Source organism: Amphibalanus amphitrite, unplaced genomic scaffold, assembly GCF_019059575.1.
Source record: "Amphibalanus amphitrite isolate SeventyFive unplaced genomic scaffold, NRLGWU_Aamphi_draft 000626F_arrow, whole genome shotgun sequence".
Taxonomy (NCBI): domain Eukaryota; kingdom Metazoa; phylum Arthropoda; class Thecostraca; order Balanomorpha; family Balanidae; genus Amphibalanus; species Amphibalanus amphitrite.
Window position 1 is genome coordinate 12,507 of NW_024882120.1, and position 24,609 is coordinate 37,115.

The following is a 24,609-nucleotide window of genomic DNA, read 5'->3' on the forward strand; positions in this document are numbered from 1 at the left end:
TGAACTGCAGACTGGGACAAAACATTACTATGAAAACTCGTTCCCAAGTCGAGTCATTGGATAGATATGTCTTGAAGGATTTTTTTTCAGAATCAGTATCATCTGGGCACGCTTCCAAGGCTAGTATGAATGCGAGACATAAGATGAAAAGACTTCGGAGCCTGAAATATTTTATGAAGACATTTATCATACACGACAAGCATTTATTTAAACACTCACACCACAACCCATCAATCTGTCGCCACAAATGACACGGTTTGACATCTTCAGCAGTGGTTGTCATCACAATTAGGGTTTCATAAATAATTCAAATCGTTCGGTGTGCTCTTGTAAACGGATCGAATTGACGGCGCAGATTTTAACGCTTTATCTGATTATCACGTTTAGCGATACGTATAAGCAGTTAAACAGTTGCATAGCGCTTCACGCTGCTATTTTACGCGCAATTTCGGGTAACATTTTCCATCATCTTATACTTCATCCGTGTGAACCATGCGACTCTGTGTCATCGTATAGGCGACGAGCCTGGACGGCCGGTCGGCGCCGGTGCTGCGCTCTAGCGGCACCGCTACGAACCAGCCTCTCGGCACGCCGGTGCTGCGCCCTGTCGGCGGCGGCGTGAACCAACTCCTGGGTACGGCTGTATCATGCAGTCTATTCTTGTGGTCGGCCTGCAGAAACCAACCAAGAAGGAGACATTGAAGAGGGTGCGATTTCATCTGAAGTAAGTGTACGGGTCTGCTTCATAACGCCCAGGACCGTATCTCGATAAAACCAGCGTCATTTGCAGTTGTCACCATTTCACGGCCCTTCCGAGTTCCTTTGGCTTTTTACATGTAAGTCGCTTGTTTAAACCTCTCTGCCTGGTAAGTAAACCCTTATGAGCCGCTCTGCTGTCTCAAAATGGAGCCTCACACTCCCCCCCCCCCCCCCCTGAAGCGTACCCCAAGCGAGTCTGACAACTGACAAGGCCTGAGCCTGCTTGACTTTCGAATTCGACAGCTTGAAGGGCAAGGGCCTTGTCTTTATCTGCCATCAAAAGCCTTGAAAATCACCATCATAATCGCTGGTAAGCTATGCCTCGCCAAGTAAGTAGCTAGCCCTCAGTCCTTTGCAGCTAGCTAAGCTTCATTGCATTTTAGTACAACTCTCCCTCTTGGGCTTACTGCGATGGAATTTAGCGAGACATGTGCTGCCACCTACATATCACAGCTGTGTCACCCTGGAACCGCACTTAGACTGGTGATCTCACCCTGGGCCCAGTGCGATAGCAGCGCTAAGCTGCTGCGGTGGTCAGAATTTGAACTATTAGTTTCACGAGCAAAAGCTGGCCTATGTAATTCAATATGTGTCCGTCTCCGAAACACTGACTGCTGGTTGGGCTCTGCCGACATCCAGTGTTACCTGTGTTTGGAAAATAAAGTTTCACTTTATTTTACGTTGAAGGGAAAAAACAAAATTTCATTTTATTTTATCAGCAACTGAGTACCTAGCCGAGGACAATGCAAGAACCGCATATTTACGCCAAATCATCCAAGCCATTCGACGAGTCTTGGTAACCTGACACCATCGGTCAATGCTTGTCAACTTGAAAGTTCAATTATTCCACATATTTTCTTATTGGCAGGCTATGTTTTACACTATCCTCGACGATCTTTTAGCACGATCCATCTCTGCCTCTCAATACCGCGATGCCACTTCGCATTATCGAGTATCGACTTATCCCCGCCACAAAAAGACGCATCGGCTAGCATGTCTGAATAATTGAATCGGGTGCTTTCCCAGCCACCCGAGGCATCGCATATAACGTTTCTCAGTTCATCACATACCTAAGCTTGTTAACTCGTCCTCCAGCATGTATTAGGCTATGCTTATCAGTTGCAATGGCAAACTCAATGGCAAGCTGTCATGGCTTATTTTTCAACCACTTCATGGATATAAACATTTTTTCTCAACTGTAGTCGACGTTTCTGCTTTTTCTATTTGAGCATGAGCATGCACAAAACTACCCTTGCGCACGAAATAGAGCAGTCGCTGCCTGTCTTCCCCGATTCACCCCGCACCGGTCCTATACCGTCCAGACGCGACTGTGTGGGTGGTGTTGGGTCACAGAGGTCAGTCACGTGACCAATGGGTCGCAGTCCCCGCCGCCGGCCGGCGATCCTACCTTTCGGCTGTAAATGGAGGGCGGTTCGCTGAGTTGGGCTGGGCATGATCGGCATTGCTGTTGGGATGCGAGCGCATAGCTTGATATATTTGAATCGACTTCGCGACACTGAACACATGAGCTATTTTGTCTGTAAAGAGATAAGTGAAACTTTTAATTCTTAATTCACCGTTCCGTGCTTCTGTCCTCAGGATACTGAAATCCTTCTCCTCCACGCCGCAACCCCCCTCCGGGCTGGACAGGCAACTTTATCTCATGCGGGCTGCTCCCTTGGAGCGGCACCGCTGCTCCCGAGGGAGCGCACCCCGTAGCCGGGTGCAGTGAGTGCCTTGGGGCTGGGTGGCCTGTCCTCTGGACGGGCTCAGCCCCGGCGACTCACTAGGGTGCCTGCCCAGACCAATGTCTCCCCCTCTATCCTATCATCCTCCCGGCTCTGAAATGGTCTTGTCAGACCGAAAGGGCCTAACCCAACAAAACAAAACAAAACAAATAATTCTTAATTTACCTGGGCATTTGAGTTTCTTAATTATTTAATCAATCGGTTTTTTTCCAAAATTCCATATTTCAAAATCATCCTTTTATAATACCCGCATTGGGACTGACGAGGGTAGTGGGTCACATTTCCCACGCGCGTACACTAGCCAAGCATCACGTGACCGATACTCCAACACCCTCTACCGTTATCCCGCGTATCACGTGATCAAACATTTACCGCAGCAAACTGTACCATGACTGGCAGGATTTTTCACAGCCATCCTGTTACGGAGGTCTGGCCACAACCAACCATTCACACACAAACGCAGTCGAGCTCAAATTGTGCGCAGTGTGGGAGCGAATCCGACACAAACCACGGCACGTGACGGTTGCACGGGTCACGTGTGGCTTCGCACCTGACACATGCGGTCAACCTGCGAACTGAGTTGTTCGGGCAGAGTCTCTGTGGATATGGATAGATCACTGACGACGTGACCTGTCTCGCTCGCGTCACCACCACGGTGAAGTCTGACGTTTACAGCAATTGGTACCTCTGTGTCAATCCTAGACTCAGTTAGGTGTTGCAGGGTTGACAGCGACTGTGACGTTGACTTTCGTTGACGATTTTGACCTCGTGTGATGGAGTGCTGGAGCGAGTGTTGTTTCAGTTGAGGTGGGGCTTGCAGTGAGTGTGATAGAGTGCTGTGGGCTGCTGAGTCTTAAAACGATTTGCATGACAGAGTGGAAAGGAAGAGTGATAAGCGAGAGTAAGAAGTGACAATAATAAGCGAGAATATATGTGAGGAGTGGAAGAAATGAGTGAATGAAGGCACGGTGTGGCTTAACTGAGTGCATCGAATGCCAGTGTTTACATGTGAAATGAATGAACAAGCGAACAGTGATCGCAGTGTATTCCGTGATAGAATGAAAACTGAGTTACAGCGATGACGACGTGATGTCGTCCTGTTTCCGGGGCAAACTGAAACAATTTGAAGGCGAAGATGACGAAATCTACAGTTCATTCGACTCTCTGTTGTAAGTTCTACCTACTTTATAGGCAGACGATATCGGTTCTATCAGCTTTACTAACGTTTGCTACTTGCTAGGCTATCACAAGCTAAAAACGTCCCATACCCCGATCTTTATTAACTCATGAAGCTGCCATTTTTACTAGACGAGTTATGAGCGCCATTTTCGTCCAGACAGTCCCGGAGTTCATGATATGTTTGACGTCAAACAATAACGGACTGAGAGTTCCAAATACGACAACAATGACGCACACTGCTACCTCAGCAGTTCCGACCTGCTTGACAGTAACAAAAAACCGAACTCCTGATATGGTTTGGCTGCACGTGGGCTGACGCGCCGCCCTTTGATCATGGAGGATGATTTATATGTTGTTCACGGTTTGTAATTCAAACTTCGTTGTATTTTTCAGTTCTGTGAGAATCAATGAAAATCGGCTTTTGGTGTTTTGTCTTGGCCATTGACCTAGCTGTATATACGCGGACGCAGCCTCTTGGTTTCGGTATCTTCATTGCATCATTTGTCTATTTTTATACTGACGCGTGCTTTTATCACCTCCACCTCAAATAAAAGACATTTTCTTATCCTCTCACTATTTCTATTTTGTATCTCCCTGTCTCAGAGTTTGTCAAAAGCACCTGTGTCAATACTTCCCCATTTATACCCTACATAAAGAGCCAAATTCATCCTTTCCCCTTCCCTACAAACAAATCCTGTTTATGCAATGTCATTGAGGCTCAATGCTTGGACGGACAATCCGTGAGTCACAGGACTAGAAGTAGTGACCTAACGGCGGTATACCGGTCGCTCCGCTCTGCGCGGGGTCACTGGCGAACAGGTGACGTTGAGATGTCCAGTCACCTGGAACGAAACTAGACGGAGGATGGTTCTGAACTGGTGTAGCTGCATGGCCGCGCGAGCGGCTGATATGACCTGAACTCTTGTTTAAAATAAAATGAATGTGGTTAACTCCTAGTCCTGGTGTGTTGTTTAGGTGTGTTGCCCTGGTGCACTGCCCCTCCAGCCATCATGCTCGCTGAGTTCTGGTTGAAGTTATTGAACACAAACTTTCCGACGAGTGCATTGTCCCCCGACTTATGCATGCCAGACTAATACGGCATCAAAATATTGATGAGAAGAGGACGGAAGCTTATCATCTTCAGCCCTATCATTATCATTATCATAAACATCATTTTGTCTCGGTCGGCTAACCCCTGGTGCACAAAGCCCCCATCAGTCACGGACCCTTTTACAGCCGAGGAACGTCAATTGGTGGGGTGGTTGTGTTACGAAGAAGCTGCAGCGTCACTGCACTATTTGCAAAGTCACTGTCCGGGTATTCGAAGGTGTACGTTTGTACGTAACTGGACGGCGCGAGAGTTGGCAGATGCGGCTGAAATAGCCACTGTCGACGGCGACAACAGTCGACAACAGTGGGCTGGAGAGAACATGTAACAAGCACGATCAGCATAATTTGACACGTGCTGGTTTGAATTGCGGACATTGCGACTGGTAAAGGGGCGTAGATATGCCACCGGTAGAGCATCCTCATCGGACAAACAGGATTGGCAGCAGCATACCTACAATTCTGCACGTGCTGGATTCAACGGTCAACCGGAAGCATTCAATGCGCAGCTGCTGATCTGGGTCGCCATGAACTCTGTGCCTTCCTGATCCTCGTGATCGATCAGCTTCACGACCAGCAGCGGTGAATTCATAAATCCTCGCCAGAGGTTACACAGTGAAGACAGATCACGAGCGACAAATATCAGTGGGCTCAGTGCTTACGAGATGACTCGTATATATATAGGGCCTTGGGCTCAGTGTTAAGTTCCCTGTTAGTACGTCACTATTAGTGATCTCATCATCCTTCGGTCATTCGGCTCTCACTGAGATACTCCAAGGCCGGAAGAAAACCTGAACGAGTGTCGTAAATGGCATTTGAAAGAACTGGCTGGGGTCAGTCTTGGTAAACGACTGTTAAATGTAGCTGTTTTTTTTTTTACATATTTCAGTCCACTGTATATTGACACTCTCAAGGAAAAAAAGTAAATTCAGGTACACATTTGCAAACAACAGAATCGTGATAGGAGCTACCAAATGCAGTCACTAGGAACTGCAGTTCATAAGGTTGGACCAAGCTTCGGCTAGGGCCGGGACAGTGCAAATAAAGCATCCGCGGTCGCTGCCGCCGGGGCCGTCAAAGTGACCCCTGTCCGTCTGAACCAACAAACCCTCTTCGTGCGGTATCTTCAACAGTTCAACAACAACAGTTCAACACTGATGCTGTGAGACGTCAGTACCAGGCGATGTGTATAGATCTACGATCCCATAAAACAGCTTCTCTGCGAATTGCATTAAGTGTTCCTTGAAGACTAATGTGTCGACAAAAATTGATTAAGAGTCTTCGATATCATCGGTTTTCATCGGATGAGAAGAGGGTTAGACATACAAATGACTACTTCTCTATTAAACTTTTTTTGCGCCCTAGCCCGCATCTTTCAACACTTCCAGAAACCACTAATTCTGCGATTGTGCGAGTCGCTGGTGTTTTGCTTACGTCTTAAGGTTTGAACGGCCTAGGACCTTGTAAAACTTATATTCGGAATCTCATGTGTCAGTTTTCATTTAGTGTAGTCATCATTCATCTTCATTTTTCTTGCTTTCCGTTCATTTTGTTGCATTCAAATGATGTGTTGATTATAATTGAGTTCGTGGCTGAGCAATATGCCAACTCAGGCGCGTTATGAATATAGAGATGCCGCGAGTTTTTCCTGATCGACAACGGCGCCAACTGTACACAAACGTTGGTTTATGAATGTGGCTTGTATGAGCAGCAGGGCGATCCTTGCAACAGAGTGGTTATGTAGGGGTCACTGTAAATGTTTATCGGCCACTGTAAATGTTTATCGCTCGGTCTGTCGGTCACGGGACCGGGCCGCGTCACCGGATGTGGCGCCTCTGATAGAGGTCAGCCGCACCAAGCTCTGCAGACGTCCTGCCAGCTCCGAGCCGTCAGTCCGAGGTCGGCAGCCGACGCCGGAGGCCTACCTGCTATCCCTGTGCCCGTGTCACCATGTCGGCCCTCAGCGGCGGGGTGGTAATGCTTCTTAGTTTAGCCCTGCTCATCGAGACGGCCGGCTGTGACGGGGGCCATTCCGTCCCGCAGAGGGAGTCTACTCAACGACTGGTGCGTGATGAACTGCAGTCAGGAACGGAACGTCTGGGGAGCAGGCTGGAGTCCAGGATGCAGGCTCTGGAACGCAGAATGGAGTCACGGTTTGAGTCCATCGAAGACAGACTGACTCCGCTCTACTCCCGGATGGAGGAGCTGACCGGCCGACTGGACGGCCAGCAGACTCAGCTAGACCAGGTCGTCGCACAGCTGAACGGCCAAAAATCCCAGCAGGACGAGACGACAGCCACAGTGAACGACCTCACAGAACGACTGAGTGCTATCGCCATCAACATAGAAAATCATGTGGCTGAAATGCGTAAATTGGCTACAAGGCTCGACAGCCAGCAGTCACAGCTGACCAAACTCGATTCTCAACTCACAGAACAAAAAACCATGGACAGTGACGCAACAGTGACTATGGATACAGTGAATCAGCAGTATCCACGTGATTGCAGCGGTCTGCCTGTCGACTCCCCATCTGGAGTCTACCTCCTTCGGCCCAGTGGTGACAGTCAACAGCTACCCGTCCAGGCGTACTGCGATATGGACACTGCCGGAGGGAACTGGACGGTGTTCCAGAGGAGAGACGACATTGAACCCCGCCAGGGCTTCTACCTCGGATGGACGGACTTCAAGGAAGGCTTCGGAAATCTAGCCCAGGAGTTCTGGTGGGGCTTAGAAAAGATATGGCAGTTGACGTCAGCAAAGGACCGACCGTACGAGCTTCGCATTGACCTTGAGGCATTTGACGGCAATCGATCATACGCCATATACCAAGAGTTCCGTATCTCGTCTGAGGTGGACGGCTATAGACTGAGCGTCTCCAACTACACGGGAACTGCCGGGGATGGTCTGCGGCTGAACGTCAATGAGAAGTTCTCGACCCGTGACCGTGACCAGGACGGCTCGTCTGTCCGCCACTGTGCAGAGCGCCGTCAAGGGGCCTGGTGGCACAACGCGTGCGGGTCCAGCAGCCTGAACGGACGATACCAGGACAGCGCTAAATGGACCATCATTGGAATATGGTGGTGGGAGTGGATGGAGTATCAGTCACTGAAGAAGACCGAGATGAAGATCAGGCCCACTTAACTAACCTACACGCAGAGGAGGACATCACAGTTGTGTAGCTACCCCGGTGACACGTGTACGGAGCCTCTGTCACCGTCATTAACTCTTAACACTAACACATATAATAAGCGTTAGAGTGTGGAGTTCTTACTCCACGTAACGTTATATGTTGGTACAACTCGGCGCCTTTTTTGCGGACGGAAGCATAATATGCAATTATTTATACACGCCTTTTTATATTGTACCCAGTGCTTCTATTATCTGACTACACTTAAAACAATTTAACCTGAGACCGGCGAGTATACCGTTGCCTCGTGTGTACTCCTATCCGCAACCATTTTTAACCACCCTCCCAGAGTAAAGCTAGGTCCCATTGCAGTGTAGTCGTACCCATGCCTTAGTGAAAATATCCGTTGAGAGCGGACATGTCTGCTGAGAGTGGGTACGACTATACTTAACATTTTTTTTTCTTACAAACAATAAAGCTGGTGTCAGAAAAAAAACGTTCTATGCAATGGGCCCTAACTTTACTCCTGGGAGGGTGTTTAAAAATTGTTGCGAGTAGGGGTACACTCGAGGCACCGGTTTACTCGCCGGCCTTGGGAATTGTTCTCAGTGTAGATGGTGCTAACTGCTATCTTATGTTTTTGTTTCGGGAACATATAATTGGCATTGTAATGCTTATATAACCTATAGTTATAACTTACTGTTCTTTGTGTGAAAAATATAACTACCTATACAAACTTAATACAAACGTGTTCATGTTGACTGTTATCCTACAGTCATAGTGTAATAATATTATTCTTTACACTATGCTATAATTGCTATAGTCAGTGAGCGAGTAATCGTAGCGAAGTGAGAGAGCGAGTGAGTTTATCTGTGGTTTAACGAAAAAATCTCAGTATGGGCGGCCTGTCCCGCGGCCCGGCTCGGCTCCATGACTCTTTTACACCCTTATATCTCCGAAACTGCTCCACCGATCGACTAGCGGTGTTCTTCATCAGGTATATAGATCTTCTCTTTAAATCATAAAGTCAGCTTCTTCCGATGCACATTAGTGACCAACACGGCACGTGCTACGTGCAAAGTCAGGGGCTCCAAAGTTGTTCCGCTCACGTAACGTTTTTGATATGCCTATATGACAGCAACTTAGAGCGATTGACTTGCGGTATTTTTTTCGGGTAGTTTCGTCTCTTCTATAAGTATCGGACCACTCTCGATGTATGTAAGTGGTCATTTCTGCATGTGCCACGTATGAAACAAGGGAGTGTCAAGTCTGTGACCATTACAATAACTCGGTAATAACGAGACCGATTACGCTGAAAATTCAGACCGGTACTAATAATGATCCACGCAACGCAGAAATATAAGTTTAAAAGGTTTTGTTGGTTCTACTTGAGTTCGTGACTGGGACTTATAGCGAGTCAGGCGCGGTGCGAATTATAGAGATGCCGCGAGCTTTTCCTCGGTCGACAAGGGCGCCGACTGTACACATAAACTGGTTTATGAATGTGGCTACCATGAGAAGCAATATGATCCTTGCGTGATCGGTAGTCTACAACCTCAGCGAAGACAGCAGATCAGCGTGAACAAGGAGAGAAACCTTTGTATCAGTATAGAGCAGACGTCACATGAAGGTTTTCCAACCAAGGAGAGGCGCTATACCCGGAGATGCTTCTTTATAACCAAACCAAAACAAACCTAACCTACCCTGACCTAACCTTACCTACAACCTACAATTCCTACAACCTACAAGCTACAACCTACAGTCCTACAACGCCTCTCCTTGGTTGGAAAACCTTCGTGTGACGTCTGCTCTATTAATGCCGAAACTTTAACTCCAACGCGCTCGTGGTGATAACTTCCCAGCCAGTCAGTAAAGTGTGTCGTCTGGGCGCTATCCGGGCGGACTGGTTGACCTGTCGTGACCTCTCGATCGTGCTGAGGGTGATCGGTGATGATGCAATGTAGATGAGAGGCACCATCGCCTGGTTCCTTTGCCTTTAGTGTCATCGCCCATCGGCGGGTAATTTTTACAAAATACAACCTAGGTAAAATTTCACTTGAAATCGACTTATCATATTCGCGTGCTTAGCTTATAGCTCTATAGATGGTATAGCTGCGGCTTCCAGAAGGTTGCTACTGCGATCCACTGCGAATTTTACGCAAGGTGTCCTTTTACAACCAAATGATTAACAGCCTTTTCTGCAGAGTTCTACCTTTCCGGGGCAGCAGGCCACTTCCCTTCTGCAATTTCTTGTCTGAGTAGCCATGCTGACTGCCGCCTTCTGTCGTTTGGGGAGTACCCAGTTTATATTTCCTGAGGGGAGTGACCCCATCATCTGCTGTACAAGTATAATGTCCAACCGACCCTACCACCTCTCGAGCCTCCGCTGCTCGTGCCAGCCGTTCTCCGCATCCGCCACGCCCGAGTGAGCACGTCTAGACGCTGTGAGCCTCCGCCGGGTATTCATGCTCACACATCCGTGCCCCGGCCAGCCCCGGCGCCTCGCCGCCGCCGCCGCCGCCGCGTCGCACCGCTGCGCCGATTTCCATGGCCTGGGGCGCCGTCCGGCCGGCAGGGGCGTCATCTTGTGGCTGTGGCAGTTCTGACGCGACCTGCGGAGGGCGGGCGGGCGGCACTCGGCGGCGGTGTCGAGCAGTGACCAGTGGCACGCCGCAGCTGTTGGAGTTTGACGTCTGTGGTGCGGTAGGGAGCGAGGGGAGGTGTTGGTGGAGTGGCGAGCTGGTGCTGGTGGTGATTTCGGCTGGTGATGATGGTGATGCCTGATGGTGGGCTTCTGGTGGTGACCTGAGAGCGACCGGGTCTATGACTGGTGGTGGCAATTTCTGGCGATTGTGCTAACTGCTATTGTTCGTGATTTCGCACTGCGAGTCTGTCTGGAACAGTAACGAGAGGACTTCAGTGCGCCGAAAGGTGGTCCCTTGACTCCGCTAAACGCTACTGATCAGGACTGTGTCTATGCTACCGCCTTGAGGTTCAAGGGTACAAATGTCACCCATCTCAGTTGGCCAGTTGTGAGACCAAGAGTGACTCCAAGAGCACGTCTGTGATTGGCATCTTGTGTGTACCTCAGTTAATACGTTTTTGCCCCTTGATGCTCAGTTGTAGTTGCAAAAAGCAGTGCTACTGCTGTGAAAAGAAAGCACAACTAGCGAATGATTTGGACAATACTGCAGGCGGCAAGCTCTGATTGACTTTGTCAAGAAACCAGGCAGAAATACTCATGACAGGTGGTGATTTCGACCTGCGACTACCTCTGGACTTTCTGGAAAGTACCTCTGGGACTCATGAGTGCTAGGTCGCCCCTTTTGGCACACACACAGCTGCTAACTCGAAGAACCAGCCGAGTGGTAAGCGAGTGTAAGCCAGTATCGGAGAACCAGAGCTGGATACCATGGGCAAGTCTCGTCCCCGTGCCAGGAGGCGCAGAGGTCTGCTGACTTTCTGTGGATGCTGCGTCGGCTGGTAAGTCTAAAACGGTCTGACATCCAGCACTGGCCGTGTGGGATGTCAGAAATAATTGCTTTACGCTCAGTTCTGTTCTGCAGTATGAGTGTTGTTTTATACTCATTGCTGTTTCCATTGTTGGGGTCATTGGTGTGTTTTATGCATGTTTCATGTGGTCAGGGATTATTATGATATCTGTTCGTTCATGCGCTGATAGAGATCTCATTTAGTTTATCCTAGTTTTCGTTGAATTTCTACAACGCGAGCCCCGGAAGTTCACACCAATCGCTCCTCAAAATTGGATTTTCACTGCCTTTTGTTTTTATGTTTCAATGTGATGTGAAACTTTAATTGAAGTGTGAAAACATTTAACAAGAATCCTGTACAAGCCCAGGAAAATTAGAGGACCACAGCTCTCGAGAATTTACGCGCTTGTCAGTTGCAGGTGAAACTGGTCCCAGATAAGGACATAGAGGAATGTTCCTTGTATCGAACGGAAACTGCGCGACTGGGCGCGGCACACAGTGCCTGGATGACATTGCAGTTTGTCTTTTATCAGAGTAAAAATTATCGATATAAAACAAAATAATAACGCTATGAACGTATTGTTGCTTATGAAACGGGGACATAGGTAGATATTTTCTGTAGCTTAACGATAATCAGCGATGTCTGTCTTTGATAGTTGGTAAAAGATTATCCAGATAAGGTAATATACCTAATGCAATATCAACCCTCGCGGTAATATAATGCAATATCAACCATCGCATTTTGCTCAACAGTTCCATGTTTGCCATCGTTTCTGGGAGTTTATTGCTTCCTGTTCTCAGAGCTGGGTATTCCCAGTAACTAGCTGAAGGGTTTCTCTGTTAGACTTCAGACACTCACGATCTCTTTCCGATTTCATCGCGTGGAAAAAGCACACACTTATCATCGGATTTAGGGTGCATGCTCCCAACACTTGTGAAGAAATATGAGAATGCATGCATAGAGCGGATCAACATCATTCACTGATTCGCATGGAATCATATTGTGCAGCACTTCTCATGTGCCGTATGATCAATGGACATATCTTTGCGTTATATTAGGTTTCCAAGGAAGAAAACGAGTTACACCATTGATGCATGAGACTCAGGAGGCAGAAACACATACAAAATCGTGTGATCTTGTCTCGGCCATAACTCTTAGAAAGTGGGCGTGACGAACCCATGGCGCATCATTAGGAGGCTGGAAAGACCATCTTGAGCGTAGTTTTGTGGCGTTCAGGTATCTCTGCTCCGCGGGGAATCGCGAGGAAAACTGGAGCAGCGATGGCATGTGTCTAAGTATGCTGACACTGTCGAATTCTAGGATAGAACAAATTTGACCCCTGCACTTTTTCCGTTACGATACAAACGTTTTTTATGGATTTCGATTGCCTCGCGATTATTTGATTGTGCTTATTTTTCATTATAATTTTTAAGTAAAACATTTTTAGGCTATTTTACCGTCTACGATCCAAATTTAGATGGATATTGTAAGATGGTATTCTGCCATCGTATTAATTCCATAGAAGTCGCACGTGCAAGTAAAGGAGTCCTGACAGCCTTGCACATTCGGAAGCATCGCAGTGTATACTGTGTGAACATCGAGCTCCTCCCCACAACTGAACGGTATATAGTCAGTTGTAGATTTTCTGCATCAAACCGCGACTCTTGAAGCGGTTACGGTGTAGATTTTCCCGCGAACGGTCGCATCACTCCGGCTCTCAGCAGCACATAGTCTCGCGCTAGTAATTTAATGTGAGAGTCGCCGGGCTCAAACGCCGTCTCTGAGCGCGCTCTGAACCCACACTGTCGGCTCGAAAATATGTCCGCTATTTGGTTTGACCATTATTTTCTCACGGGCCGTCACGTTCAGTGTTCCATGAGACGTGACTTCGCCTCCACACCTCCGTGACCGCGTCTCCTTTCCTCCCCGCTTAGCGGCTGGCGCTGTCTCTCTTACCTCACCGTTCCAGCCGTCACCTGCAAGCCAGTGCAACAGTTAATGAGACTGCCATTAATCGTTCTGTTCAATTTTACTTTCACTTTTGCGTATTTGGCCGCGCGGAGGCTCGTCTGAATTTCCGTTGCGTGATGGAGATCATTCAAGAGAGGAGATAAAATGATTGACTGAACGGTCAGAGACTGCAAAGTGCAAGGCACTCAGTAGGCTGCTGAGCGTGAATATCTAGGTTCAAACTCGGCAGTTATCACTGCACTCGTATTGTTTTAAATTCTTGAGAAAAGTTTATGTGTATACGAACGGCTTAGCGACTCTTGATCAATACAAAAACCGTTTATATTACGTTTTTCATGCTCATGTATCGTCGGTAGATGCTATTTTCAAAAAAAGGTCCGCCTCTCATTATCAGCCAATTGCACTTGTTAGTCACTTTTCCAGTCCTTGCAGCGTCCTTCAACACTCATCTATCCTCACAGCTTGTCTCCCTGCCTCCGCTGGCGCTCCGCCTCGTCTCCCTGTGACGAGGTGAATGGAGACAATAAGCATAGAGATTCCGCTCACATTCCATGAGGAATGACGTCCTCTCAAGGGTCTGTGCCAGTCCGGAATTGTGAAACCGCAATGCTCGGATTCCGTTCTGCTCTAGTCTCGCTGACCGCCGCGATCCTCTTGGCATAGCCTCGGGGCAAACTGACACGCCTGACTGTGCGGGCGGCAGAGTGCAGAGGTCAGGGGGGCGGGGCAGAGAGACGGAGCGGGGGCGGGGAGAGCGGTGGAGGGCGGGGCAGAGGGGCGGAGGAGCGGTCAGCTGAGAGATCGGTGCCGTATTGTTGGGGAACAACAACAACAGGGTGTGGGAATAAGGCGACTGCGGTTAGGAGAGCATCGCCTGGTTTGGGGAGCGTGAAATTTACAACGGGATTTGTGAATTGTGGTTTAGAGCATGTCAAACTGACTTTTGAGTTTATGAGGAACATGATTGGCTTGGTATTTAACTATCAGAAATATATTTGCACAGGCACCGCGGAACAATATTATATTGCTTAGAAATTTTTAAAACTTTTTTTTTTGCTTTTTATGACTACATGGTACCGAGGTGGCTAATTCGTGCGCACATTTCTTGGAATATTTTATTCGTTGCCTTACCCTGCTCCCGCGAAGTCTGCTTCTCTCACCGTTCAGCCGACCCTCCCCGTCTGCCAGTTTGCTCCTCTACCGCCTCCGGTGTGCCCCGTAGCATCCGTGATCCGCTCTGCGTGAGGCCCAGTGTTCGCCACGGGCCGGGCCAGCCCAACGGGCCATGGGCCGGGCTGGGCTACGGGCTGGGCCGGGCCCCCAAATATCATTAGTTAACGGGCTATGGACGGGCCGGGCCAAGAGCTTTGTGGACTATGGGTTTTGCGACTAATGTCAATTTAAGAAAATTTGGAAACTGATGCAAACAAAACCCACTGGGAAAATACTAAAACTAAACCAAATTTAAGCAATGTGAAAGAAAACCTACTTCATATTGAATTTTGGGAATCTTGAGAATTATCCAATATCACATCATGTCACACATAGGAGGGTTTTCATAAAAATTCCGCAACCAAAAAGATCAGAGAATCTCTAGCATCATTGGTTTGTTAATAAAAGTTAAAATGTAGTTATCAGAATAACTTACTTAGCACTACAACTCCAAAAACTAAGAAGCCACTCAACAATGATGGGCTACAGGGCTACATTAAGTTTAACACTTATATATGGCGATAGTGAGACAATTCCAACACAGTCTTTTTTCCTTCACCGACGGCTTTTTAACGAACAGAACCTTAAAAGGATACTCACGAAACACACTGTAAGTAACGAGGAATTCTACAGAGTATTTCGCGATGAAAGCTTCCTTAAATGTCCATAAATTTGTCAAAATAAATCACAACAACAACAGCCCAGCCCCTTCTCAACAAAATTTGCGATCATCATGGCGCTATGTTTATGTGGCGGCATCTATAGGTGGTAGCATCATAGTATACACCAAGATTACTTTACTACTCGTATCGTATACACAACAGTATATCAAATAAATACGTTTTCTAAGTGAGTATCAAGCTGAAAAACAAAATGAAACAAATAGAAAATAAAACCTAGATCACAAAGTCTGAAAACTCGAACGAAAAACAAAATAAGAACTTGATTATATATGTTTTATTATACAATTGGTCAGAATCGCTACCTGCCGCAGCTGCGACAATCAAGAAGTGTTCGCTCATTTTCAATTGATGATGATGATGCGTAAAAGTCGCAAAAGTACCCAATGACATTTCAAATTTACCATGTTTTCTGCTTACGCTGCTAGCGATATCCATATCTTGAAAAGACTCTAACATAAAATAGCAAGGAAAGCAGCAGATAGTTGTCCACAGGGGGCTGTCATCCCGGGACCACCCGTGTATTATTCGCCAATCAGCTTAACACTACCAGTGACGTCACTGGAGGACCGCCAATCGGGGCCGGCCGGTCGGCCGGCCGGGCCCGTAGAAGGCCAAACGCAGACGTTTTCAGAAAAGCGTAAGCCGTATAGATAAAGAGGTGGATGGATTTTTGTTGTGATTCGGCTCTCCAAGAGTGCGTCAGGGTATGAGGACCCGGACAAAGGTCATGGTGAACCGGCATCTGATAAAATTCGCTCACCACTTAGCAGCCGACTTCGACCCGTCACCCTCGTAAAACACAAAAACTTGCAGGTCATCAATCCACCTGCATCTCTGCATCTGCTTACTACCTATATCGACTAGTTACTGCAGCTGTTTTGGAGCGGCTCACGGCCGATAACACACCGGGCGTGCGCTAGCCGCTGGTGCTAAGCGCTAACCATTGAGTGCGCGTGGCCGACTGCCGCCCCGATGGCGCTGGCCCCCGGCACCGGCGCGGCGCTGCTGATCCATGGAGGGGGGGGGGGGCTGCTAATTAGTTGAGCCGGAATTGGGATAGAAGCCGGTATGGGATTGGGATAGAAGCTCAGCGAGACTAAGGGATTGTGTGGTGCCTTCGGTAAGCCCCTCAAAATCACCCGTGTAGGGCCCTCAGGGCCGCCGGTTATGAAGCCTTTGGAGGCACTCACAGGTACCGGTGTGAGGCTCTCAGAGGCATTGGTGCGGGGCCCCCAGAGGTGCCGCTGTGGGCCCTCAGAGGCGCCGGTGAGGGTCATCACAGTTGCCGTTGTGGGCCCTCAGAGACACTGCAGTACTGTGGGGTTGTCACAGTCGGTTGTGGGACCCTTAGAGCTGCTGGCTCGAACCCTTTACAGGCCGACAGGGGCTCTCAAAGACCGACAAGGGGTTCTCAAGAGGTCTGCGGTGCCTTCGGGAGCCCTGTGGAGTCCTTAGAGACCAGCAAGGTACACTCAAAAGTCAAACGCCAGTGGGGCCCTCAGAGTCGTCGGTGTGGGGCCCTCAAAAGTCACCGGTGTGTGGCCGTCCGATGCGCAGGTCCCGTCTGAGGCCGTCAGAGGCAGTCCGGCGTTGAGCCCCCAAAGCCGCCGATATATGGCCCCTTAAGAAGCACTGGCTTCGGGACCTCATTCAGGGGTGCCGGTTGCACTCAGAGGTGGCAGTGTGGGGCTCTCAGCTAGGCACCGGTGTGGGGCCTTCACAGCCGCCGGTGAGGGTCCTCGCAGGCGCCGTTGTGGGGGCCTTCAGCCATTGGTTTAGGGGGTCATCGCAGGCGTGTGTGGAACCCTTAGAGCTGCTGATCCCTGATAGGTCGTTAAATGGCCTGCCCTCGGCGCCGCCTGCCCGGTGCCGGGCGGCGGCTCCTGTCCTTACGTCCTCAAACACGCCCGAGGGCAGACGGTAAAGGGCGAGGAAAGGAAAGTGAGCCGAGGTTAGGTGGCATGATGGGGATGGGGGCGGGTCGCCTCACCGCACAGCGTCGTCTCCTCTCGCCCCCGCGCGGCGACTGACTGTCTGTGAGGCGCCGCGGTCGGCCCGCCTCCCCTGTTTGCCACTCTAGGGTGTTATCACTGCCGGCAGCCCGGCCGTGTGTACTTTACCGCCCCGTTCTCCTCTCCCGTCCCTTCCGACCCCTCCCCGCCTCAGCCCTCATCCAACCCACGATGGTCGCTGCGCTGGTCTCCCGTCCGTTTCCCGCTGGCCAGAACCTCAGTTATCTTTGTGCGATAACAAACCGTTCCTGGCCTTAGCGCTCACTCCCGTGCTTACCTCCCAGCGATGCATGTCATCCATTTGGCCATTTGAGGCCTGCCCTCGGCGCCGCCTGCCCGGTGCCGGGCGTCGGCTCCTGTCCTTAACGTCCTCAAACACGCCAAAAACTGCCAAAACGGAGTGACCTGTAGGTGTTTGGTAAGGGCCCTCAGAGGCCGGCACTTAGCCCTCAGAGGTCGCCAATAGGCCCTGAGAATTCTCACCGGCTTAAGCCGGCAAGGGGCCCTCAAAGGCCGACAAGGGACACTAAAAAGCCGGTGTGGGGCTCTTATGGAGAGAAGTGTGGCTCTTCGGGCGGAGCACATAAGGTGTTCTTCCGAGCCCTGTGGGGCCCTTCTGAGTCGAAAGATGCCAGCCAGCGTGGACCCTCAGCCGCCAATTAGCGTCGCCAGGCCCCTCGGGCCCGAGAGGCCCCCTGATCCGATGGGGGCACGTGCCCCCTGCTCCCCCCCCCCCCCCGGGTGCAGATAGAGAATGCAATCGGCGGTGCGGGACACAACAATTGCAATCGTTCCTTCTCCCGTCGCGAGGTCGCCCATCCGACCCATATCCCATGATTGTCAACCCTGGGGCTCGGGTCGGCAATGTACCGGCAAGGAAATCAGCTTTAGATGAGTAAAAAGTTATCAAGAGTCATTAGTTGTCGTTACGTTCAGTAATAACAACTATACAGTGCCAAATGTCCCCGACGTACAGCTTGGAGCCGGGCGCCGCCCGGTCTCCACCAGTGACGTCACGCTAATGCTTAGCGACCGGTCCATTGGAAATCACGGGATGATTCTACCTCTCTTATACGGCCTTGGTTGTCCACAGAGATTCGGTTGACACGTGGGCATGAATTGAAAATAGATTAAATCAGTTTTGCTGATAAATGGATGGATTTTCTCTTTTTTGGAAGACAGTGCTAAAGCTAGTGTCACCTATTCTGTATGCTTTCTCAGGCTTTTGATATTGCAGCATCAATGGAGTGAATTTAACAGCAAGGTCAATCCCAGACATGAGACAGATTCATCAATTCCCATAAGTCAAGCTTTTTTTCTGCTGGTAAGTGCTGGGAAGTATAGAGTAAGTTGCAAATACTTCCTTCAAGTATGCATTAGAGTCACCAATTATGCATGATAATGTTCACACACATCAGCTTGCAAGATAACTTTACTCATAGAATGTGGTTAATATAATCATGTTAACTTTTTATAGGTGTGTAATCATGACCTAATTGACTGAGGTGTTTGCTGTTACTGTTAAAATTTGTGCCATAGGTACTTGAAATGATTATATTCATTGAAAAGAAGGGAGTCATGATTGTCATGTTAATATTCATGCAATTTGAATTGTTCTCAAAATAGTGTAATCAATCATGCTTATTATAGCAATAGACTAAGACAATAACTAGATTGCTATTTTTGACGGGCCGGGCCGGGCTGGGCTTGGACATTTTGCCAAGAGCGGGCTACGGGCTGGGCCGGGCTCTGAACCCATGGGCCAGGGCCGGGCTGGGCTGGGGATTTTGGGGCCCGTGGCGAACACTGGTGAGGCCACGGCGGTCCCTGGAGCCCTCAGTCTCTCCGTCCGCTCCAATTTGTGTCATTAAAACTCCATCGAGACGGTGCCGGAGGCCTCAGGTGACCTCATCCTAGGAGTCGATGGTTCGGGTGGTCAGAGATGGAAAATGGCGTAGGTCGCTGCAGGGAGCCGGTAGTCTCTCTATGTGACGGTGCTTTGACGGACGACAGTTTAAAATAGCCGTAAAGATACGGATGCATGCGAACAAATGCAGGCAGATGCCCGACTTCCCGCAATGTGCAGGCGACAATAAATGACTGAAGGTCGATGGATGTGGAGCAGTAGTTTAGGTTTGGTCTCCCAACTCGTTGAGACGAAGCATATTCCCTAACCCATTCGACGGATGATCAAAGCTGGAGTACACTGTAAAAAATATTGACGAGCTATGTGTCAAAACAAGGGTCTCGAAACAGTCACCAGGTTGTCAATGCTTCCGGTACCTACCACTTGACTAGTTACCGCTTAGTTAGCTTACAGGCTGAGAACTATCCAGATCGCTATGATCCGGTATTGTAATGATACCCTAGGTGTACCTTTGTTTTGAAGTGCTGAATTAACTATCAAGGTTGTTTGACATTTGTTTTCGCCTAAATCCGAAACGAGGAAGACCCTCATCAAATTATTAGGTGAAAGCCAGCCTCAGGATGATCAAAATACTAGGGGTAGTTTTGTCATAGTAATCTGTGAAGGGTGAGGAACAAGCCGTAGCAATGCACTCGTCACTAAACCAGCCTGAGATTATTCGCCAGGTAGCTGCTGCGTTTCCTTACTTGCTGAATCATGTTTGCAACTTTCCATTTCCAGACACTTTTTACGGCAAATAAATTGTTGGGTTATTTGGAAGGTGAATGACAATTTTATTTCTATAAGTCAATACATTTGTATTTCCGATTGCCCTAAAACTTTTTTTTTAATCGTTTGCGGTAGGTTTTTATTGTTCGCAATAAAGTTGCGCACCTGTGAATCCTTCACTTAATGCGTTCCCGGCTTCCCGGCGCCAGTTGCGCTGTGCCGTGCCGCGTTCGGTCGGGGGTGCGCGCGTCTGTGAAGTGCGAGTGTTTATCACTGGGCAAACCTGTATCGTTTCCATTTGTGCAGTGTCTAGTTATGAAGAATTGCTTGCCGATATATGACCTGCAGTGATCGACGTTCTGATTCAATAACTTGCCATAAGCCATTATTCTCAACCAAATCGCGCAGAGACGTTTGCAAAGTTGTCGAGGGGGGGGGGGGGAACAAGAGCGATTTTAAATGAATTGCTCTCCATGCAGTGCAATAGGACTTAGGTTTAATTTTTCGAAAGTTGTGGAGCCGCCCCCGGTGTCCGGCCTGGCCAACTCTCTCAAGAACCGACAGCTAACGGAACATTGAAGTTTCACTACGACGATTTCCGCCAAAGTTATGAAGAAAAGGCAAGTGCAAGAAGTACAAAACTTCTCTTGGTAATCAAAACTTAGGTTTGGCAAACTAAGTCACTACAACTGTGGATATAAATAAGCTGGTTATTGACGGCCAAGCTCTGGCCAATCTGAGGTTCAGACCTATCATCAAGTTCATGAGGCAGCTGCGGTTGGGCGGCTCACGGGCTCCACTGCATAGGCTCAGACAGGTACTCTACAAAATGTCTTCTGTGTTCTTAGGTTCAGATCTATCGATAGGTATGTGCATGCTTCTGATTCGATTGATAACTGTAAACGGGCGCTGGAAGTGAAAGGTTCGCTTGATATACGGAAGGTGCATTGCAAGAAAGCACATTGTTTCAGAAATACACTTTCATTTTATCTTGAGCGTTTTTGGAATGGGCCGGATGAATTCGTCATCAAACTGGTAAGGGATTTCGTTTGAAGACCACCGATATTTAATAATATGATGGTCTTCAAACGAATTCGCTGGCAAATTCGATGACTGGATTGGGCGGCGTAGGATCTGCTGGTCATCGGTTGATTAGGGCCTAGTTGGGCCCCTAGTTTTGACCTAGTTTGAGCTTCATTCGTTAAGTAGGAACAAGACGATGCTTCTTTTGAACATCGTCACTAAACAAGCCGCCCTCGTTTTGACATTGTTTTTCGTTATTATTGTTACTAGGTACTTTGTTATCATACACAGCATTAACGAGGACCTGCTTCCAAAACAAGGCAGAAACGCTCCAGCTATTTTTGGGACGTGGTAAAAACTAACCGACACCTGGTAACTGTCATCTGACGAACACAAAACAAGCCAGGGGCTCGCAGCGTGTGTCAAAAGTAGGATGCAAAACTAGTCTGTACCCCCGACATTTAGCGTTGAGAATCATTTGACGAGGGGCTAGTCAATATTTTTTACAGTGTATGGCTCCTCTGCAGCTCAAACCTGCCTTCTCTTCCATGGCTTCATGTTTGACCTGGTGCGGCTGTCTCCTCCGTCCTCTAACGCCTTGTCAGCTGTCATTATCCTCAAACCATTCATCTCTAGACTCTCTGGCGAGTTTTCCGACACAAATACATATCGGCATCGGCTGATAATGAACTGGTATTTCGGCGTCGCACCCACCCTGATCCCGGTCATATTTCTCCTTCGATGGCTTATTCATGCTAATGTGAACGAACGGTCGTGGTTCGCCCAGACTTGGTCCAATAATATCACGTGCTGGTGTGTGCCTTAGGCTCAGGAGGATGGCATGGGTCCATGATATGATATCTTAGACACAGTGTGATAGTTTTGTGTGTCGAATGGTGATTGTGAGTTTCCGCGAAACCGAAATTTTTGTGCGGAACTTTGTGACATGGGTGATCGACTGATGATAGGAACCAGCAAAGCAAGGTCTTTGGTTATTGACCTACCTATACATCGATGCCATGTCGATCCCATCCTAACAGTTTATATTCAATCCTATCCTCTCCTATTTTGACATCCTGTTCTCCCATGTAGGTACTTACTCGTATGCATTCTATCTTGGCTTATCCTGCCCTGTTCTGTCCTATCATTCCTTAGCCTGTCACCTAGGTATATCCTACCCTATCAGTATCCTATTTTATCATCATTATCTTGCTATAATAAAAAAACACCTTCCACCCTGTCCTATCCATAGCCTGTCCTTTACTATCCGTACTATCCCATGTTATCCGATTCTATTCTATCCTATCCCATTGTGACCACTCCATGACACATTTTTCTTGAGTCCACGCTTCGGTCATGTCCGAAGTCCTCCGTTGATGAGATACTGATGACGGCCCATCAGTCTCCCCACTGACTGATAGGTCAGCCGAGGGCGCTCATTGGTCCCGGGGGCTGATGGATGACGTCACTCCCGGTGCGTGAAACTCCACACGGGCCGGAGCGGCACTGATGGATGACGTCACTCCAGGGCTGCGAAGTACCACAGCGCTGAGAGGAGCTGATTGATTTGGACACTGTGGGATGTGTTCTATATGCGGGAACGGTATGGAGGAATGGTGGCAACTCGGTATGGAAATGAGGGGAGGAACAGTTACGGGTACCGTGCTCTTCTTGGAAAATAAGCAGGCATCTGCGAAGCTGTCAATTTAACATTGGCAGACTATGACGTGAAAGCTATAACAGACATGGTCAATTGATCATTGTTCATTCAGTCGGGCCGATGGAGTCAGGAGTCTTGCAGGACTTAAGCGTTTCTCTCCACAATCCTCCACGCAGCTGGAAGATGTCGCAACCGCACATGAAATACCATACTTTGATCGCTGATTGCTTTGCATGCATGATATTTAAGAGCATGTGCTGATGAGACAGTGCTCGGTTATGCCTACATACTAATTCCGCCCACCGCGCGCCGTTCTAGGGCACGTTTTGTATGTGTTTGTATGTTTTCTTACCATTTGTCCAAGCAGACACTCCACTGATTCATCTCGACCTTGCTCTCGTGCATTATCTCCTTGGTATAGTTTTAATCGATGTTAAACGTACGATAGATAAATGACGAATCTGGTCATTATGCTCTAGCGTGACCTCTGGCGCCAGTTGCCATCTCACAACTTGCAGATGTTGATGGATACGCAGTTCAGATGACTGTTTCATGCTTCGTTGTTGACGATTGACGAATCATCCATCCTTATGTAGTACTGCCGCAACAACCAATAATTACGAGCGAGCGAGCGCAGCGAGCGAAGCGAGTCTTTTCAATATAACGGAAAAATCTCAGTATGAGCGGCCCGGCCCGGCCCGGCCCGGCCCGGCCCGGCCCGGCCCGGCCTGTAACGCTTTTGAGAGGCTTATATCTCAGCAACCGCTGGACCGATTGGCTTGCGGTCTTTTTTGCTGGGTAGCCCCATCCCTTCTACCCCGCAATTGACTACTTTTGATACATCTCAGTGACCGTCGTGGCACGTGCCACGTGAAAAGTCAAGGGTGTTCAAGCAGTTTTGCAAAAGTAGTGATTTTGAGAGGCCCATATCTCAGCAGCGGCTTGAGCGATTGTCTTGCGGTAACTTTTATAGGGTAGCTGCATCCCTTCTACCAAAGGTCGGATACTCTTGATCTATGTGAGTGGCCCACCACTGCACGTGCAAAATACAAAAGGAAGAGGTGCCAAATTTGTTCCCATTTCAGTAACTCGGTAATTACTGGGGCGATTTCGCTGAAACTTGGCATACAGGTAGGCACCCACCAGGCAATGCATTCCCATGTGTTGCGGTTAGGGTGCTACTGCACGTGCGCACGTGCAGGGGGCGCTTCCAGATCTCGAGAACGGCTGGGCCGATCGCGCTCAAATTTGGTACACGGTTGGGAACCAGTTAGTAGGGCGCCGTGCAAAGTCAGTTTGGGCCCCGTTTGCACGTGCGCACGTGCAGAATGCCGCTTCCAGATCTCAGGAACGGCTGGGCCGATTGCGTTCAAATTTGGCCCACCGCTAGCGACCGGTTAGAAGGGTGTTTTGCACAAGCCCATTGGAAGTACCCTCTCGCCCTTCCGCATGTGCAGGGCTCACTATCTCGCTCGCTCGTTCTTCGCCCAAAAGGCGTTTTACTGGTATAATACATTGGTAATTGCATAGTTCGTTCCTTTTGTCGCTGATCTCGCCATTTATGATGCAAGTTTCTGTCTTGTGCCGTCGTTTTTCCCTGTCCACTATTGAATACAAGTGGGTTATGACACGCTGCTGTCACTGACAGAATATCTAACGCCCGTCCTGGTTCGATTGCAGTGGACTGGACGATGAGCTCGACATCTCGCCCGAGACCGAAGAGGATGAGTTCCGAAAACTGCCGACAGATGGCACTCTGCCCGACTCCGAGTCTCAGGTAGGTGGCGCTACGGCTCCGACAGCGACCTCAGCTTCACTGAGCAGGTGCACTGTGGCCAGTGTGATCGGTCGCAGCAGCTAAGATGCCAAGGTGAAGGTCGAACCCAGTCAAATCATTTTTTAGATGAAGTAGCATGTAGTGCAATCGACGTGCTGACATGACTATCTCCCTCTTTCCCAACGATTTTTGATAAAGGTATCGGATAAAACTAACATAAAGAC

At 48.9% G+C, this 24,609-nt stretch overlaps 2 protein-coding genes across 3 annotated transcripts in view; both read left to right on the top strand.

Annotated features, from left to right (window-relative positions):
• Nucleotides 1-504: 504 nt before the first annotated feature.
• Nucleotides 505-24,609, top strand: part of LOC122363544 — a 53,439-nt gene continuing 29,334 nt past the window's right edge. The window contains exons 1-2 of one of the 2 annotated variants that reach the window (XM_043332959.1): nt 505-724; nt 24,289-24,385. In XM_043332959.1, coding sequence (XP_043188894.1) covers nt 648-724; nt 24,289-24,385 — 174 coding nt within the window. In that variant the 5' untranslated portion in view covers nt 505-647. Of the gene's footprint in view, nt 725-10,514; nt 11,404-24,288; nt 24,386-24,609 lie in introns of those variants that run through there. The other variant, XM_043332960.1, reaches the window with a different exon arrangement.
• Nucleotides 6,708-8,904, top strand: LOC122363545 (microfibril-associated glycoprotein 4-like). The gene has a single exon (XM_043332961.1). It carries the CDS (start codon nt 6,744-6,746, stop codon nt 7,932-7,934), a length of 1,191 nt encoding a protein of 396 aa, XP_043188896.1. The 5' UTR covers nt 6,708-6,743; the 3' UTR covers nt 7,935-8,904.

Bases quoted from the DNA above. Each gene is read 5' to 3' on its own strand.
- LOC122363545 (XM_043332961.1), top strand. From the start codon at position 6,744: ATGTCGGCCCTCAGCGGCGGGGTGGTAATGCTTCTTAGTTTAGCCCTG.